Here is a 19,412-nt window from a genome sequence, read left to right as displayed (position 1 = left end):
ATCTTGCGGATCGACTCGTCGTTGGACGGGGAGGGCGCGGGGCTCCTGACAGCAAGTCGCCAAGCGACAAGTCTGTGTCGTTGGAGGAGGACTTTCCGTGCGCTTTTGATTGCACCTGCGCCTGCGTCCACACCGAGCCGGTCGAGGCAGCGGAAAAGTTCGTCAGCGGGGTGGCCGTCGCGGCGGCGAGGGTCGAGGAGCGGTTCGTCGAGGAGGCCGTGGACGACGACGAGGCGGACGTGCGCACGATCATGCCGGCGACGGGGACGCGCACCATGCAGCGGCGCAGGTTGTCGAAGGCGTGGCGGCCGAGCAGGCGCTGCAGGGAGTCGCTGGCGGGCTTGAGGCTGATGGCCGGGTCGGAGAGGAAGGTGCGCTCCTTGAGGCGGCGGACGGCCTTGCGCGTGCGGATGCCCATGTTGACCATGTCGAGGTCGAGCACGCTCAGCTCGATGTAGCCGCCGGGGCGGAGCACGCGCTTGCACTCGGCGACGAGGGCGTTCTGGGCGGCGTCGGAGGCGGCGGCGGGGAAGCGCAGCACGGCGACGGTGAAGTAGCCGCGTGGGAAGGGCAGCGCAGCGGCCAGGCTGGCGTTGTGGATGGTGTGGTGGTTGGGCGGGGGCAGCCAGGCGGCGGGGTGTTTGGGGCCGGTGGGCGCCGGGGCGTCGGTGAGGGCGTAGACGTGCGCGCTGGGGTACGTCAGCGCGCAGTAAAAGGACCAGTCGTCGTTGCCGAGACCGTCGATGACCAGGATGCGCTCCTGGTCGCCGCCGGCGGTGACGCGGTTGTGGGCTGGGCTGAAGAGCACACGGCCGAAGGAGAGCCAGCGGCTGGTCATCAGGGAGCCGGAGCGGATGTTGGTTTGGGCGGTCGGGCCTTCGCGGTCGCGCTCGGCGATGTCAAAGAGGATGGTGTTGCGTTGGCGGCAGGTTTCGAAGCTGGGGGATGGGTTTAGGGAGGGGGAGAGGAGGGTGGTTGTGGTTGTGGTTGTGGTTTGGGGCTCTGCGGTGGATGCGTTGGTTTGCGAGTCTTGGGCTGTGTCACGGTCGTAGCTGTCGCGATAGCTGGCGATGATGTCGCTGAAGGACGGCTGCGTGGATGGGGCAATGGATGAATGCAAAGCTGAGACGATTCGAGACCGGCGGAGGTGGATGGATCCGTTGCTGGAAGACGGTGATGCCGGGGTTAGAGCCACTGTAGGTTGCTCGACTGCTGCACCATTCAGCTCAGCTTGGAGGGCCCGACTCGCCATCGTGGCCATCTCGAACTTTTCATCTTCGGCCGCCTCCAGAGCAGGGCCCGTCTGCTCTGGAGACAGAACATGGTCGATCAGGTCATCGTATTCTCCCCACACTTCGTCTTCATTCAGGGCAGACCCAGGGCTCGGGATGACCGCAGTCACGGCAGTCATGTTCTCAGGTCCACTTGATGGTATAGACTCCTTCCCAGGCGAGAAGGTGAGGAACTCATTATTCGCATAAGATCCAGTAATCATGTCCAGGACGTTCCGATCCATGGGGTCACCGAACGGTTGGGTGAGGTCAAAACCGGGTCTTGTAGGTTGGCCTGGAGATACGCCAGTCATCGGATTGGTTGGAGAGAAATGCTGAGACGTTTGCTTCACTGGAGCTGGTATTGACGGCGATTCGGCAACACTGAACGGCCTAGAGAACGATTGAAACGCCGGAGTATGCTTCCTCTCCCGCCTGGATACAACTCGTGGGATCCTCCCAACGGGCGCCAGTCTTGTCGGACGCCCTTCACGCTCCTCGGTCTGGGCAGCCGGAGCAGGGGGCTCCCTGTTGAAGTAGACCTTTGGGGAAGACGGCTCGCCTCTCCATTCACCGTGGAGTTTAGGTGGCGAAGGACGCAGGATCGATTCGCCGCCTTTTCTTATATTGAGAGCAGCGGGAACGTCGACCGGGGAGCTCACGTCGTCCTCGATGTCAGTAGGCGGCGAGTCTTCCACATGGTGGATGATGTCTTCCAGAGGATCGGAATCGGCGTCCACGAGAGCGTAGTGTGCGACTTGACGGCGGACTGTAACAGGAGCCACAGTGGCCTGCAACTGAGGAGCAGGAGGGTCATCCACCTGTTCGTGCTCCCGGCTGGCATCCCTCTGAAAAAACGGCCACTTTAGGCCAAGTCCTTTTCTGGATGGCTTTTTCTGGTAAGACTTGGGCTGGGCTTGCTTCGCATTATGACGCTGGTCTCCCACCGGAACTAGAGACGGCTTCCTGCCCATAGAAACCTTTTGCTGTTCGGATAGCTTCCGGGGAGTAGAATATGAACCATCTGGACCCCCGCGTGCAAGCGGAGAGCCTGTAGGTGGAACGCCTCTTGCTATCTGGGTGTCTGGCGTTCGTTGACGAGTCTCTGCACTATCGCTCAACCCCGCCGTTGTTGCTAACGACTCGGTGGAATATCCAGTGGACTGGGTGATCGTGGGGTATAGGGTGAGATTGGACGTCGACTCGGTGCTCAACCCGCCTGAACTTTGCTCACTCTGTGTCCGCATCAACGTTGCCCCATCCATTCCCCCACCTTGGATCACAACTGGTTCAAGTCGGTGAAGCAGAAAATCGTCGAGCTCTGCATCTGGCCGGCCTCTCGCACTTCCCTTGCTACTGGCGACCGACTTAGACACGCTCCTCGTGGTGCTGGTGGATCGCCCCCTCGTAGTGCTGCCGCTGCTTCCAACGCTTGTCTTTCGCCCGCGATGTGCATACCGCCCATAGCCTTCGTGGCCTGTTCCTGCAGCCGGGCCCTTGCGAACAGGCCGTGTCTCCTCGGGGCTTTGGGTATGGAGATCCGGCTTGGATTTCTTGGTGAAGAAGCCGAACCGTCGAGTCTTTGTCGGGCTGAGCTGTTCGCGGGGTGTCTTGGGCTCCTTTGTCAGTGTTCGGGGGGATTTGCGAGCCAGCTCGGGTGACCCTTGCGTGCGGGATGGTATGTGCGAGGAGCTCTTTGAGTGTAATGAGTCGGCTGAGGCGGCTGCAGACCGATTGGATGCCAGGCTTGGTTTGTCCCCGAAAGAACTCCCCGCGGATCCACGGCGCTTATGGTGGGTTACCGTTCCTGGGGATAAGCTGCTCTTGACCACAGGGGACGGCTCCAGCTCCAATCGATGGGTTCCTTCTCGGCTGGGTCGCAGTGGGGGGAGTGCATGATCGCTAGGTCTGCGTGGGCTGGCTCCCGTGGACACTGGGGCCGAATGAGCCTTCAAGATTCCGCCAGTTGGTCGTTGAGCAACGTTTGTATTTATCCTCTTTGGGGGCCCGGGTTTTGTCGCTGCTGTGGGCTGCATATCCTTTGTGGCATTAGGAGCCCGGCTGCCAGCCTTTGCCGTTGGCTCTTCACCTTGTCCTTTGACGAGTGACGGGGTCGATCCAGTATCCAGTTTGTGGGTTTCGATGGTGTTTGCTCGCTCACTCTGCGGAGATTGCTGTACACGAGGTGAGAAAACCGGAAGTCTGCTCTGCGATGGGCTGGCCTGTCGCAAACGAGGTCCAGTCTTGACGGGCTGGACAATTCCTGGGGAATAGGATGACAACGAGGTTGGTGTTGACGTCCTACTCCATACACCCGGGGACTCGGAGTATCTCGTTGAGGGACTGCTGGCAGAATGGAAGATGGGCGTGGGAGGAGGCAAATTGTGGGTATTGACCGTTGTTCGGAGACTTGCGAGCTCTTTCGGTGCCTGAGGTGCCTGTCGCTCTGGTCGTCCACTGTCCATCGTACGCCGTTCCACCTCTGGGGAGACATTCTGCTTATATAACTCACTCACGCTCCGGACAGCCTGAGTAGATGCCATTGTAATCGGATTCGATGGGGGACTCGCTGGGATTATCACATTCAGCCTCTCCGGTCTGACCGGCTCTATCGGTTTGTTATTGGCAGTATGCTGTCCAATTGTCGGAGCTTTCCGTCGAAGAACGTTCCTTGGTTGAGCCCGGACGGGGACACGCTGCACGGCACCTCCAATGATCGGAGATGTCTCCGGATATGGGCTTTGCAGCACGTGGCGTTCGGAGGTGAAGGCAGGAATGGAAGAGACAGGCTGGGGATGCGTCGTCGCGCGTGGCGGCGAAGCATAGAGACCGTGGTGGAGTGGTGAAGGCGACGGACCGGACAGGACTGCAACAGGACGCCTCTCCTCGGCTTCGGACAGGGATGAAGCTCTGCTCGACCGGGTGGATGAATTGATTGGTCTCGCGATCTGGGACCTAGGTAATGACGGGGATGCAGCAGGACCGAGTGGCTTCGCTGATGCGTTCCTCATGGACGATGATGATACGTTTCGAGAATGGGATGCAACATCCCTGAACCGGGGTATTCGACCGCCATCAGACTTGTACGACGACATGGTGTTACCTGGCTCCAGGTGGTGAAAGTAGTCCGAGGACCAATGATACAGCGATGGCAAACAAACACGGAGGCAAAATCATTCCGTCTGGAAGAGCGTCGACGCGGGCCGTAAAACTGGACGGTCATTGTGGTGTCTTTGACAGAAGATGGACGAGTGTTTGACATACCACAGATCATGCCATGCATATGCCGGATATCAATAGACAGGAAACAGTGGTGAAATGTGCATGTATAGGCAACGATGTATAGTCAAGGATGATGCTCAACTGAGCGAGAACAGAATTATATTTGTGGTGACGTCAGACGAGGCACGAAATGACGCTGATGTTTGAGCTGCTTTTCTCTATCCTGGAGACCCGTGATGTAAGGAACAGTCGGTAGGCATATATTTAAATGGATCTGTCGATAAACGTGTGATGTACTTGGGCGCTGGCCGGCCGACGCATGGACTCCGCCACAGTATGGAGTCAGTGACCGCGGTGGCTAAAACGCACACAGGCGAGCTGGGGCTGCACGACCACGTCAGAACAAGCTAAAATTGATGCACGGGTAAAGTGATATCGGAGAAAAGAAAGAAAAGAGAGGGAAAAAAAATCTCTACAGACCAGCTGCGTAGAGAGGAGAAAGATCGGAAAGAAAGAAAGACTTTTTCTTAACAGGCGTCTTAAGCTAGACGAGGATAGATCTGGACTTTTGAAGGCCAAGCATCGCCCCAGCGCTAAACCCGACAGTGGGGGAGGACGGCCCATGGACGAAAATCCTGGTGCCTCTTGAGATCGACAGCAGCTCCGGATTTGACGATGGATTTGTTTCGCGCGTTATCGCTCGTGTCGAGACGGGCGAATTTCCGGGGTCGCCAAGGTCTCATTCGTAGCAACGGAGAGCGTGCGCGACCTGGACAAGCCATACAGGGACTCAGACAGAGGTTTCTCCACGGCATTAGATGGTCCACCAGGAGCCGGACAGTCAGCGGCGACAACTGACAGGTTGACACGGGATGGAGTGGCGTGCGATAGCGGGGAGACGGTCGACTGCGCAATCGGACCCTGACGACAAATTGGAAGACCTGACGGAGGATCTGGCATGACCGACAGCGCCGAAGGGACGGGACTCTCTGTGGTCTGTGTGTAGTGGAAGAGATGAAGCCTACAGTTGGTCCGGTGAGGCCGAACACCGTCGATCTCTGTCTGCGTTGATGGTTCTTAACACGAGCCGTATCGAGTTCTTCCGATTATACGGATTTTTACCTTACTCCCACTACTACTATACTACCTAACCTACATAGTACCGAGTCCGGTACCAAACTTGCTCCTGCTCTGGTACTTCGGAAGGTTCGCCCCGGCCCTTTCGTCCAACCTTCCCAACAACAGTCATTGAACCGTCACGGCCCACCGTCATCCTCATCACCGTGATGGGATGAGGGGAAAGTCACCCCAGACCACCACTCAGAACGATCAAGAGGCATCCAACATCACCCCGACGGAACGTGGGTCTCCCGACTGGACCAATATTGTATATGTACCACGACTCCGTCCCTACCAAATGGGCGATTTTCTGGATCCCTGGAGTGGAGGCGCTGAGCCGTGGGCCTCTGATCCGCCGCTAACAGAGCCCAATCCAGCCAGAGACAACCATGATTGATCCAGAGCCAGTTTGACGGCTAAGCGCGGGGCGTCCTGGGATCGTCTCCGCCCGGCTTAGCTCGACCAGCGACCCCCAGTCTGGACGCGCGGATTCGTGGGAAGATGCAGAGGCCCTGTGATACCAAGAACTCCAGTGGAGACGGCGGCAAACCCTGCGTTTTGAGTCGGGGGAGAGCTGGATGAGATTAAGGAGGAAGCCCCTGTTCTTCTGCCGCTGTCTGTTTTTGTCGAGGAGGAGATCCCACTAGTGGTTGAACCCAACCCTATCACACCAATCGATGCTGGACTACAATGACTGTTGGCTCGTAGGATGTGACCAACGCAAGTAGTTCCTCTTATCACTCGTGCAACAGACAGATACAGATACGGGCACTCCGCTGTCCTGACAGAGAGACCTGCAATCGCACCGCATCACTGCAGGCCACGCATGTCGATCAAATACGATCGGGGCATGGGCGGACGGGCTGCAGGAACCGGCGTGGTTTTCAGCTGACAAGGTCTTTCTGACTCACGCGATCGCCGGTCGATCATACGGAGAATTTATCCTGCAGATTTCTATAAAAAACCGTTCCGAATAAAATCCTGCATCTCGTGTAACGGTTCGGTCGTTTGCCTGGATATAGAAGCAAACCCGGCTGAGACAGCATTGTGCTCACGTACATAGATATCTAATTTCTGACTACAGTACAAATATAGATCGATCCCGCTCGGAGGCTTCCATAACCCATCCCAAAAACGCCACGTACCACCCCAGAATTGGTCCAGAAAAAGAAGATTCGAGAAAGGAAACAGCGTAAATGAATGGAGCTAGAGATCATATTGTGAACAAAAAAGGAAAAGAAAATGTAATGAAATGCAACACAACCAGATAGATTATGCGGCAGCCCCAAATCGCTTCTTCCGCGCCTCCATCGCCAGCCGGTCCTTTTCGCTCAGTCCGCTGCTAGTATCATTGCCGGCGCTACCGTTGCTCTTCGGCTGTCCCTGCCCTCTGCCGTTCTGGTTGCCTCCCCGGCCCCGACGCTGGAACCGGTTGCGACCACCAACGTCGCGTCTCTTTCCACCGCGTCCACCCTGGTCATTGTCACGCCCGCGCTTGCGAGGCTTCTCACTGGAGAGAGCCTCGTCGAGGCGCCCGATCCCCACCTCGGTCTTCTCGCCAGCGGCCGTGCCGAACCGCTTGGCCCGCTCCAGCTTCCTCTCCGCCTCCTCGATGGCCGCCTTGGACTCTTCCGTGATGCCGAATTTCTCCGCGCGCGCCTTGCGCTTCTTCAACTCCTCCTCCATCTCCGTGATGGGCAGGCCCATCGCGTAGTTCGGCGCTGGCTTCTCCTCCGCTGCCGCCGGGGCGGCCTCTCCAGCAGGCTCTTGCTTATCGGCAGCTTCTTGCGATTCCGCCTTGGGGGCCTCCGCGGCGGCGGCGGTGGTATCTGCCTGCGGCTTCTCGCCGGCCGCGACCGTGCCCGCCGCGGGTTCGGCAGCGGGCTTTGCGGCCGCATCAGCGGCCGCCACATCGTCGTCCTCCCAGTCGATCACGTCCTCCGTGTTGTTGTCGGTCTTGGTGGTGGCCGGCGCAGCGGCGGCCTCGGACTTGGCTTTGTTGGTGTCATCCTCCTGCAGACGGGCGACCATTTCCGCCTTCTTGCCGGTGTGCGGGAGGGAGCGAGATTTGAGGATCTCGACCAGCTCGGCATTGGTCTTTTTGCTGTAGTCGGTAGCCATTGTGAAGGCGCGGATGGTCCGTGGGTTCTTTGACGGGGGAGACGATGCGATGACGGAGGCTAGGGGCGGAGTGGCGGGTTCTGGTGTTCGGGGTTCGAGGATGGGGTCGCGTTGCTAGACTATCATGCGCGTAAAATATGGATATTGTAGGTCGCACACAGGATTGATGTCGTGGAGTTGTAGGTTGGCGGTGTTAATGAGGCTGAGAGGTTGGAGGTTGACGCGTTGGCGCGACGTAGACGCAGTGTGGTTTCCTCATCGGGAAAAATGGTCACGTGTGTCATGTGACTTCATTCATTAACGCATGAATAATGAATCTCTTTCGATGCACAACACAAAGAATCAATATCTTGGTTGTATTCACCGTATACAGAGGGACAACGGCGACCGTATACTGGTGTAAATGGCTCAGGTGGCAGTGTGCTGCTTGTTTCCTCCAGATTGGCAGGATATATTTCAGCCACACATCTTCTCTTGAGCATACGTCTGACAATAAAGACTTTTACAACACTCAAGAAAATTACTGCAAACTTACCTAGTAGCTCTTACTACGGACAACTTTATCTCAATCCATTGTGTATAGTTCTATCCGACTCTAACCGCCATTGAACGGACTTTGCCTTCTGCAGACCAAGTGGCTAGAGGCTAACCGCATCATCCAAGGCAAAATCACTGCCGCACCGCCCTGGCGATCTAATTAGAATCGATCGGAGCTTCCGAGCACTTGACAGCTGAAGACGGGAAGCTGTGGGGAGCTTGATGACATGGCAGGCCAGGTGTGGCTGTGGCGATTCGAAGGATTGACGCGATGCATGCACTGCGGCAAATTCAAGTCAGGTGATGACTTGTTTGGGATTTGTTGGGACACTGCTTTGATTCTCTATTTACATGCGATTTTAGATGGTGGAAAGTGTGTAGGAGGATGAAAAGAAGCTGGGTGAAATAAGGTACAATCCCTTGCCTTTCTACCTGTGGAATGTGGGACTATACTAGTAAGCACGGTTCGTTGTCACTTTGACAAGATGCAAGGGATATACATCTAAGCAACGTCTTGTTTCTGGTCAAGTGTTGACACCACCAACGTAATCCTAAAACTTCATTGAAGAATTGATTGAATTGTATTGAACCTTGCGACAATTGCTCAATTGCCATGAAACACTGTACGTGTGATCAAACCTGAGAGCCCTGCAGAACTCCCAAATCACCTGCGACAAAGCCACCCATGTAACAACAAAAAGAATCAAGCTATGGACAACAACGTGACTATAGCGCAAAGGAGCAGAGTAACCCATCCCGGTGCACCTCATCCATAAAACCAATACTCCGCCGCATATTCCACCTGGAATAGTTGCTCCTGTCCCTTGCAAGTAGACGGCGGCTGTCCCCCGGCCGTATGGACACGATATACCTCCTGTCGGTGATTCACGTTAGCCTTTCGAAACGACACCCGCACCTAACCCGAGAAATCATACCTTAACCCCCCTCCCATCAACAGCGGTAAGCTTCAGCCAAGAGACGTCCTCCTTCCGCGGAGCGGAAACACTATCACTCTTCTTCGCTGCGATCCAACTGTGCTTCCCACCAAGTCGAAAATCAAAGAACGGGACCCCAGCGCTGGTGAAGTAATGTTCCCCCAGAAAGAGACCGCTGCCCGACGTCGTGAACACGCGGTTCACAAGGAGAGCCATGAAATCAAGAGTAGCGGACGGCGTGTCGGCCACCACGGGTGGAAGACTGTGGAGGATCTCCGGCATCTTCGGCGCAAGGCATGATGCGTCGAAGAGTGTAGCAGAAGCACCCACGGCGGTAGGGGCGGCTTCTTCGTTGCCGGTTGTGCAGCTGTAGTTCTGTGTTCCGCGACCGACGACCACGTATGCGAGGTGAAGTCCGTTAGACGGGGGAGGAAGCTGGGGCCCGGCGTTGTAGATGGGCAAGGTAGCATTTGCCAGTGAGCAATTGGTCATCTGGAAAGCGTCGAGCCCTTTGGAGATGTCGAGAAAGGTTTTGATCAGCTGGTCGTTGCCCTTGATGATGGGGGCTGCGTGCGCAGAAATGATGGCAAAGAGGATCAACAGGAGGATATTGGAAGGCATTGTGATGAGGGTAGAGCTTGTAATGTGTGCGAAGTGTGCGTTTGATAAGGATCTTAGGTAAAGGGCAAGGAGAGAGTGTGTAGAGTGAAGATGATGAGGTGAAAGTGGGTGAGTGTTATGATCTTTATACCTGAACGTGTGTTGTGCGAAGCGAGATAGAATATTTAGTAAGGCTCACTTCTAGAAACAACTCACATTGAACTCCCTGGCTCAGCATCCCCATCCAACAGTATAACGCTTTGGGGTCCAACATCTTCATATCAGCCACAGTGAAATAGAATCCTTTTGTATGCCTCGGCGGGTCCTGCAGTCGACACTTGCGGCACAAAGAGTACTTTGATTATCCACTGATAGATCCACGCCTAGACTGCTGTAGGATGAGGTCACTTAAAGCACTGCCTCCTCTGTATAGGTATCTTCTCTTGGTTTGATCTTCGCAGCAAAGGCTGTTCAAACGGGCTGCCTCCATGTCGAGCGCGTGATATCAGGGCCACGGGTGAACTATAGATCAAACGGTTTCAACTAACTGTAAAGGGCTCGTGCAAGACGTTCCCCTCTTCACAATGTCCATTAACCTGCAGGATGTATATGAAGGGTCTTGTTGTAGATTCCTTCCAGCCAAAAATAGCCCAAATAGCCGCCTGGATCCCTCGTGTCGGTTTTCTATCGACAGGCGCTTTGAGCCAACACCAACACCAATTTCCTTTACCAACAAGACAAGAAATGCTGTCTATGCTTACAGCTTCAATATAGATACCCAACTTAGCCATCTGCGTCTTGCAGATGGTGAAAATGGTTATAAGCGAAGACAAGTCAGCAGTTGAGACACGTCGATGGCCGGTCCAACTACAACCAACAGGATATCGAGACTAAGCGCTGCCCCGGGTTTTGGACATCTCATGTCTCAGTGTGAGAAAATCTGAATCACTAGGTACAGTACTGAAGATATGACCAGGGTTATGCGAGATTTGATACTATCATCTTGTTCTAGTCTGTCGGTATTCGAGACCCCATAGATATTCGTAGGTAGATATGAGACCAATGTATGTATGCAACTACTACCTTATCTTATGACTGAATGGTATATCCTTAGGTAGTAACTTCCTTTATACAATTAGGTAAGTGAATGCGGTGTTCCCGTGGATTCCACCTTCCTACTCTCCGGCGACGACTACTACCTATACTTCTTATCACGACCTACCACTTCTCACCACTACTCACCACTCACCACTATTTACCACTCACTCTTTGCAACTCTTCACTACTACTTACCACTCGTTACCATGCTGCCACCTTTCCTTGAATCCATTCCTAGGCATTCCTATCACTCTACAACGGAAAGCGTTGAATCGGTATGTACAACTTTCCAAGGGACTGGATACGCCCTAGAGTCATAATTATAGTCGAGACTCATTGCTAACCTTTGATTCTGTGTAGGCTTCGATAAGGCCACCCATCATGGCCTTCTCAGCGTTGACCAGCAACGCCCTGGCGGTTCGTGTTCCCCCTGGACTGGAGAACATCCAACGGGTGACCGGCTTCGATTTCATGAGCCTGGCGAACCTGGCTTTCATCTTCGCGGGCAGCTGGACGTTCCTGCGTTATCTGTCAACTTCCACCTTCAACCACTTTCTCCAATACTTCTCCACGAGCGTCCGGGTCGACGGCGACGACCCCCTCTATCACCACCTTCTGCGATGGACGATGGACCACCACCCGCCCAATCCCCGATTCTGTTCCCTCCGCGCCGTCAGCAAGACCAACGACTCTTGGGCCCACGAGGAAGAGAACCCTTTGTCCGACAACGAAGATGGCCTGTCCGCGATGTCAAGCCTCCCGTCCCTGTCTGGGCCCAGTCATTTCGTCAACTATCGATCCATCGTCGATCAGCCGCCCATCCACCTGGAGCCTCTCCAAGGCATGCACCTCTTTCGCCATCAGGGTAAATTTATCCTCTTTCGCCATCGCATCATGCGCGAAAATCAATTCCTGATGAGGGAGCGCGGCTACATACACCTTCAATGTCTTGGCGCATCCCCGGATGTCTTGCAGGCCCTGCTCCAGAAGGCACAGTCGTACAACCTGGAAAAGTCCCGGTCCGCGAGGATGACCGATGTTTACCGACTCTCTTGCGACGGCCCTGAACCCATGTGCAGCAGATGGTCAAGGGTTAGCACCAGCCCGTCCCGCCACATATCCACCGTAATCCTTGATAGAAAGAAGAAGGACGAGTTGCTCCGCGACATCAATGAGTATCTGCACCCACGCACACGCCAGTGGTACTCAGACCACGGCATCCCTTACCGACGAGGATACCTGTTTTCGGGGCCCCCGGGAATGGGGAAGACCAGTCTCGCATCGGCCCTCGCTGGCTTTTTTGGGCTGAATATCTACGTGTTGAGCCTGCTCAACTCGCGTATCACGGACGCGCACCTCATGCAGGGGATGTCCAAACTCCCATCGCACTGTATCGTCCTGCTGGAAGATGTGGACGCCGCCGGACTGGGCCGGCGCAATCTGGAGGATTCTTCTTCTCCCGCAGAGCCCTCTCCCAGGACGCCGTCTCCCATGGCGCCGCTTCCCACAGCGCCGCATTCTACAGGGTCGGTCGGCCTCAGGTCGATCTCGGCGGTGCCGATGTTGGGAACCCGGAATTCGCCCAAGAACGCCCAGGAGCCCGCCGACTCTATCTCCTTGTCTGGTCTCCTTAATGCCATCGACGGAGTCTCTTCACCAGAAGGAAGAATTCTAATCATGACCACCAACTCCCCGGAAACCCTGGACCCCGCGCTGATTCGACCAGGCCGTGTCGACATGCACGTTGACTTTGAACTCCCCTCACGGGATCAAATGCACGCCTTGTTCGTCAGTATGTATAGCGACGTGGCAACGGACGGATCTGAGCCGGACGAGGCAGGGACAAGTCTCGATGCGATGGCGGAACAATTCTCTTCCTCTATCCCCGAAAGGTCGATAAGTCTGGCGGAGCTGCAGGGTTACCTGCTGCGGTACAAGCACTGCCCCGAAGATGCGTGTGAGGACGTGGCGGCGTGGGTGGAAAAGAACTATGTACCCTTATCTTAGAGGGAGTGGTAGGATGGTCCTGACGCAGTATGTTTGCCAGCGCCGTAGATGGCTGAAGGGAAGTGCCAGCGGCGTTCAAAGAGAGGATACATCACAAGTACGTAGACACTAGGCAGGTATTGACATTGTGTGTATGATATAGTAGCTTTGCAGCGCCGCCATTACACATCCGCAGGCTGCCGCCCAACTGCCCATCACTCATCACTTATTTGCTCGCGATCTACACCCATTAGGACGTCCACATCAACATGGCTAAGGTAAGATAAAAGGCAGACGCACACCCACCAGGCTAGGGACTAATAACGCCGGTCTGATCCAGCACATTTGTACGTTCTTTTCCAGCTGGGTAATCGACCGAGCCTGGCAACCCGATTGACCTTCATGTAAAACATCGGTGCTAGAACCAAGCAGCCTGCCCTATTTAGGTGGCGTTTGAGCCACGTGAGGCCGAACCGAAGAGGTATGGCCCCGTCATACATTTATATCTGGGGATGAGGCGAGCGCCAGACCGTTCCCGCATCCTTTACTGACGTTCCTGGAGGATGAGTGGGGGAAAACAGAACCCTTGTGAGATCGCCTACTCGACTGGTGGAAGATTGGCAGCCACGTGAACAGCTCTATCTTTCACCAGACGGTTGATTGTTGGTATCAATCGGAGTGTCTTGCTCAAGGAGAATCTTAACATTCCGTGTGATATAGAAAGATCACCAGGATAGCCATCCATTCATCATCACAGCTTGGCCATCAAATCCCATGACCATAGCTGACACAACGGCCCATCCGCCCCGTAGACCGGGTCTTCCTCTGGTAAGGGAACCTGCGCAATTTCCCGTCGCAGCGCCTTCAAATCGATGGGAGAGTTCCCCATTTCGTTTCGCCAGCGGGGACACGCCTATCAGCCAGTGTCAGTTGACAATCATCTAAGAAGTGACAGCACCTACGCGCGGATATACCCCCACATATCTATAGTCGGCATTACTATCCACGGAACTATGCGCCGTTCCAGCGGGCAGCACAAGGACGTCTCCAGGGTGGACAGTAAGTTTGAGGCCAGCTGTGTCTCCATCGCCGCCGGCCTCCCCCAGAAGCAAGGTTGAGGAGCCCTGGAATACGCCTGGCGTTGTTAATCGGGACGATTGTATAGTGTGGGTAGAGCTCACCGTAGCATTCGTGTGTGTTGGGGTGGAAATGGCGGATGTCGATGGCGCCCCAGACGCCCTGGCATGGTTAGTCGGTGTCGAGTGGTGGGCTTGCTGACGCACCCTCTTCTCCCAGGTGTGTGCCGTGAGGAATTCGGTAGCTGTCTCTTCTGTTCGGGGATGGGGGAGGACGTCCCGGTATTGGAGGATGGGGAGGGTGCTGCCTGGAGAGTGTAGGGTAGGGGGGAGATAGAAGGTGTTTGGTGGGTTCATGTTAATGGAGGGTGTGGAGGATGAATGTACTGTAAGTTGAGCTCGGCTCTTAGGAGTCTCAACTTGTATCAGCTTGTCTTTATAATACTTACCCCGCAGGACTATGGCTCAGTGCACCCTGGAGATGGAGTAACTGACCGTCATCATTAGGACAGACGCTGTTACTCCAGACACTGAGATGATATCACTGCTTGCCTTGTAAACTATTTCAAAACAATGAGGTCTATATCGGTCTACCTATCCCGTTGCAGACAGCATCTATCCGGATACCGGCCGTGTCGGGCTTGTCTCCAGCCCTGCCAGATGGATCTATACAAACATTGCATGAACACATAATCAGACGACAAGAGACATATCTACGAACTGCTTATCTGAGTCTGTACTTCCAGGTATCCGCACCTGGCACCACGAGCAGTCCGTCACGTGATATACTTGATATCCATCGAGATAAACACATACGGAGTACCTAACATCTTATGTCCAGCACGTGACATTCACTAGGTACAGTTACCACATCCAATAATATGTGTCAAGCTGTATTAGACAATATGGTATAATAGTAGCGACCGTAGGTGACACAGAGTGTCGATGCAAAAACCAGCAACGAAGCCATAACTAACAAGAACCACCAGCTTCCATCCCATGCTCCGTCCAGTAACGGGTATATCCAGCACTCGACTATCAAGTGCTACTCCAGTCAGTTTTTGCCCGATATAAATCTGGTTAATCCAGGGTACTTTTCTTATCGACTTCGACCGATCATCGTCCATGGTGGTGGCCGAGTCACGAAAGAAATGGTCCAGATATCAGCAAGAAAACAGAAACAAAGAAAAGGTAAACGATCGCCTGCTGCGATTATATCCGGACTGAGAACAGAGTCGCCACGGAAACGCAGAAATCGAAGAGAAAACACAACACAGTTGGTATCTGAAGGAACTCATGCCACGAAAAAAAAGGGGTAATCAGAAAACTCAACCCAGAAAACCAACACCCTAGTCTAACGAGAGATAAGAAATAAATCACCATCCTGAAAACAACCGGTACCTCTATGGTCATAACATGGGAATAAGAGTAAAACGAGGAAAAAAAGAAATCATTCTGGATCCCCTGGCCCTTGTACCGTATCCTGTAATTCCGTGAAATGAGAAAGGAAGAGAAGAAATGGGTATCAATTCCCTGCCATTGCAGAGACGGAAAAGAAATGAAGTCGCGCGAAATGAAGCTGTTGTACAATGGTCGAAATCGAATCAGGAATCAGGGAGCCAGAGGGGTCGCACACTGCCACACGCATGGGTTCGACCATGAAACCCAGGGCGGTCTGCAAAGCGCAAGGGGGATACGTGGATGCGCAGAGTGCAGGCAAGGACGTAAGAGATTTACTCCTCGTCTTCACCAGACGCGCCCTCTTTCTCGCCCTTGTGGACCTTCTTGTGGCGCCGCAAGTTCGAGACGACGGAGAAGTGACGACCGCAGCCCTCGACATCACATGCAAATGCTGCAGTTACAGTTAGTACCGCGGTAATGGAGACAGAAGGATTTGAGACATACGCTTTTCGCCAGTGTGACTGTACATGTGGGTTTGCAGAGATGAGGGCCGCGTAAAGCGCTTGTCGCACACCTTGCACTTGTGCTTCTTCTGAGTGTTGGAGGGCATCTTCGAGCTGAATTGGCTCATCATGGACTGGGGGCCCGGCGGAGCACTGCCCGTCAGGAGGTTAGAGGGCCGCGGGAGAGTTCGCGACAGGTGTCCATTCTCATATGATTCGGAAGTCGTGGAGCTGTAGTCAGTCACGGACGATTCCACAGATGCAACCGAGGCGCTGTAGTAGGGGTAGTTTCCAGCAGCCGAGGAAATCGAGGATCCCGAGGACTGTGTGGAAGGGAACCCATAGGAGTCGGCTGAGCCCCGCGTGTTGCGAGGGGGGTAAATGTTGCGCGGAGTCAAATCCTGGCTGAGCGCGACCATTCCCCGGCTCGCGTCAAGGGCATCCCCGAACGTCGGGGCGGGGGGTGCTTGCGACTGACCCACGCGAGCGTCACTGAACGCATTTCATGTTAGCAAACACATTTCATACGACGCGTCCTGGGATCGCAGTCGCGCAAGGGCGGTGATTCTTACGCATGGGAGATTCGGCGGCTGTCCTGGTGGTGAAGAGATGGGGTGTAGCTCAAGGGCGCATAGCTCGCGGGTGCGAAGGTGCTCATAGACGAAGCCGTCGTGTAAGCGGGACCCTGTTCGAAAGACGAACGGGGGATGCCATGGGGCATCTCCATGACTTCTGGGGCGGGATAGCTCGTCGCCGCAGTGGCCGAGTAGTTGCTGCTGCCCGTGACCATGGAGGGCGCCGACACGGGAATGCTTGAGTAGGGCATGGACATGGGCGCGGGTCGGTTCACCTCCTCCTGCTTCGGATGGCTGAGACCGATCTGGCTGGCACCCATTGAAGTCGCGTACACCGGGGGAGTCGAGTGGGAGGTCGTGTGTGCGGCCGACCACGGGTCGGTGAACTGAGGGGTGTTGTGATGCGGCATATTATGTTGATAAACACTGACGAACCCCATCCCGCCGTACTGGGCGGTTCTGGGTTTCAAGGACCGTCAATCATGGAGGATATAGAGTATTGGAATCACCAACGGTGCTCGGGAAGTTGATAAGAGACCTCTGGAGTGTAGGTTGTCGCGTCAAGATTGAATCTCACCGCGACAGAACAAAGCAACGTGGTTGACAAGGAGGTCGATCAAGGAGAAGAGGCGGTGGGGAGAGGGAGAATCGATCAAGTCGATCCGCGCAGAGTCAGGAAGAGCGAAGGAGAGAGACAAAAGGGCAGTGAAGGAGCAAAATAACAATAGTGAAGATCGCAAGGAGGATTGCAACAATGGAGGGAAGATCGGAAGGATAAGGTAGAGAGAAGGCCCTGATCAGATCCAGGAGAAAAAGAAAGACAAGCAGACAGTGAGACAGTCAGTAGTCAGTCTGGGGAAGACCCGAAGGGGATCGGCGAAGCTTATGAACAAATACAGGAGGATCGCAGTGTGAAGGGACGAAGGGAAGCCCTGGCGTTGCCGTGTTGGTGATGGAGGTCTAGTGCCACTGACGACGTCCCGTCGGGGACGGTTGCAGATCGTTACTTTGGGCCGCTTAGGCTTCGAAACGGCGCCAGTTTAAAAAATAAAATATAATAATCAGAATAATAATAATAATAATAATAATATTTAGAAAAATAATTAAAAGTATATTTGGGAAATGATTAAAGGGAATTGCTTAGTGCCTGTGGAAATCTCCAAATGGGAACCAGTTCCTCGGGTGACCCTCAAGGTTTGGATGGGTCTTTTTGGGGGGCTTTCCCTGGTTTGGCCGGTGGGTTCTGTTTTTTTTTTTTTTTCTTTTCTTTTCTTTTCATATTTTTTTCTCATTTATTTTTCCCTCCAAAATAATAATTATTATAATAAAGAAAAAGAAAAGAAAATAAAATAAAATAATCGTCGTCACCCTTTTAACTCTCCCAATTGATTTCCAGTCCCTCTGGGGCCATTTCTCTGTTGAATTTATTATCCAGATTAATTTGATTGCTTAATTTCTATTTTTATTCATCTTCAGTCATACTCGTCTCGCCATCTACAGTACTTGTACATAAGTATAAAAGATGAAGGATACGGTGGTAGTTGGACACGGAGTAGAAGTCGGCAATTGTCAGCACAAATAAGCAGCATCACCCTTATACGCCTGGCCATTTAGATCGTAAGTCAAGGATCAGGGAAAATAGGAAAAAAGCCACCGGCAACAAAAAAGACAGGGGGAAGTCGCAGGGAGAGACCCTCTGAAACTCCGGGATCGGAACAGAGTATGCATGGATCAATGCTGGGATGTAACTCGGATACCGGGTGACAGTCGACATGCAGTGCATGAGGTGGCTGCTCCAGGTACGCTGGTCGTAAATAACGGTAATACCAGGAACCTGTCTCCCCATCCTTTGCTGACGAGAGATACCCTCGTACCCCCCCGTACATCCAACTCAAACAGGAAAAAGAAGAAAAAACCAGTCCCTCAATAGTACAAAAGCATAGAGTGGAAGAGAATGGTTCTCCATTCTCCCCGAAGTGGCATTCGTTGCGGGAAGCGTGCGTGGCGGTGGCTCCCAGCTGCTGAACCGAGTTGCCAGAGCACACCTCCCGCGAGAAAGAATGGGTTGGTTGGGTGGGTGGAAAGGGAGGGGGTGGTGGTAGGATGCGGCGGGGGGAGGAGGGCGCTCTGTGCCGTGTCTACGGCCAGTAGTGTTGTTTGGAGCAAGCACCCAGCACCAAAGGAGCAAAGCGCGGACAGGACAGCTCGCAGGCGGCGAAAATCAAGTTCATCCACCACCATACAATCCAGTGTACGGAGCACGGTTGGAAAGACGCCAAGCAACCAGCCAGACAGCACCCTTTTGAAGCAATGGCTATGGTTCGCCTCTGGAAAAAGGTGAGGGTGTTTCAAGGTAGCGGGGAAAGTGGCAGATCACAAAGATACGTCAAAGGGTATACCCGTTCCGTGGGGGATGTCTGGATTGAAGGCGGCCGGTGGAGTCGATCCACTGGCACGGTGTGTGTGTCCCTTTTCTGTGCATTTTCCTTTTCCCTTCTTTTTCCCTTTTCTGTCTAGGATCCATGGGTGGGACAGCCACCAGATACTTCCATGTGCTGTGTTCCGTCCATCTCGCTGGTTCTTCCACGGTTCCTACATAGGATGTATAACTACTGAGTAGTAGAAAAGAAAACAGAAGCATCGTTACTAGTCGGTAATATTTGGAGCATTCCTCCTGCATCAAACTGGCCTCGAGGGTCAGCCCGAAAGCTCTCTCCCCTCATTGGCCCGTGGTGCGATGGGTGGATGACTTGTCCTCTGAAATCCTTGCAACCCTCCCGCCTTAGGGAGTGTTTATTACCGCCACGGCCCTACACTAATCCAGTACTGGTCCTGGTGCATGTTTGTATAACTCCTCGAGACGAGGCAGTAACAGCCCGACATTTCCTGATCTTCTGATGGCAGGGGTTTGACACAGTCACGGCTAAAAGCAATGAATCTAGGAGAGAGTGGTATGCCCTCTCTGCAA

The 19,412-nt window shown here is 54.1% G+C and overlaps 6 protein-coding genes across 6 annotated transcripts; 1 reads left to right on the top strand and 5 right to left on the bottom strand.

The window, feature by feature from the left end:
- Nucleotides 1-444: 444 nt before the first annotated feature.
- Nucleotides 445-4,366, bottom strand: ATEG_01368 (uncharacterized protein; the record flags this gene model as incomplete). The annotated part of the gene is made up of 3 exons (XM_001208733.1): nt 445-689; nt 811-1,795; nt 1,934-4,366. The coding sequence occupies 3 exons, from the start codon at nt 4,364-4,366 to the stop codon at nt 445-447; spliced, it is 3,663 nt and encodes a 1,220-aa protein (XP_001208733.1).
- Nucleotides 4,367-6,884: 2,518 nt separating this feature from the next.
- ATEG_01367 (SAP domain-containing protein) lies at nt 6,885-7,733 on the bottom strand (the record flags this gene model as incomplete). Its single annotated transcript, XM_001208732.1, has 1 exon — nt 6,885-7,733. One exon carries the CDS (start codon nt 7,731-7,733, stop codon nt 6,885-6,887), a length of 849 nt encoding a protein of 282 aa, XP_001208732.1.
- Nucleotides 7,734-9,036: 1,303 nt separating this feature from the next.
- On the bottom strand, nt 9,037-9,826 carry ATEG_01366 (DUF3455 domain-containing protein; the record flags this gene model as incomplete). Its single annotated transcript, XM_001208731.1, has 2 exons — nt 9,037-9,144; nt 9,206-9,826. The coding sequence occupies 2 exons, from the start codon at nt 9,824-9,826 to the stop codon at nt 9,037-9,039; spliced, it is 729 nt and encodes a 242-aa protein (XP_001208731.1).
- Nucleotides 9,827-10,858: 1,032 nt separating this feature from the next.
- Nucleotides 10,859-12,910, top strand: ATEG_01365 (BCS1 and AAA domain-containing protein; the record flags this gene model as incomplete). The annotated part of the gene is made up of 4 exons (XM_001208730.1): nt 10,859-10,869; nt 10,924-10,944; nt 11,142-11,178; nt 11,264-12,910. 4 exons carry the CDS (start codon nt 10,859-10,861, stop codon nt 12,908-12,910), a joined length of 1,716 nt encoding a protein of 571 aa, XP_001208730.1.
- Nucleotides 12,911-13,640: 730 nt separating this feature from the next.
- On the bottom strand, nt 13,641-14,322 carry ATEG_01364 (cupin domain-containing protein; the record flags this gene model as incomplete). Its single annotated transcript, XM_001208729.1, has 4 exons — nt 13,641-13,802; nt 13,852-14,024; nt 14,071-14,128; nt 14,173-14,322. 4 exons carry the CDS (start codon nt 14,320-14,322, stop codon nt 13,641-13,643), a joined length of 543 nt encoding a protein of 180 aa, XP_001208729.1.
- A 1,376-nt stretch (nt 14,323-15,698) lies between these two features.
- On the bottom strand, nt 15,699-16,854 carry ATEG_01363 (C2H2-type zinc finger protein; the record flags this gene model as incomplete). Its single annotated transcript, XM_001208728.1, has 3 exons — nt 15,699-15,817; nt 15,871-16,361; nt 16,442-16,854. 3 exons carry the CDS (start codon nt 16,852-16,854, stop codon nt 15,699-15,701), a joined length of 1,023 nt encoding a protein of 340 aa, XP_001208728.1.
- Between the last annotated feature and the right edge of the window lie 2,558 nt (nt 16,855-19,412).

Source organism: Aspergillus terreus, genomic scaffold, assembly GCF_000149615.1.
Source record: "Aspergillus terreus NIH2624 scaffold_2 genomic scaffold, whole genome shotgun sequence".
NCBI classification, from domain to species: domain Eukaryota; kingdom Fungi; phylum Ascomycota; class Eurotiomycetes; order Eurotiales; family Aspergillaceae; genus Aspergillus; species Aspergillus terreus.
The sequence above is the reverse complement of the archived record's forward strand: the minus strand, read 5'-3'. Positions and strand labels throughout refer to the sequence as shown.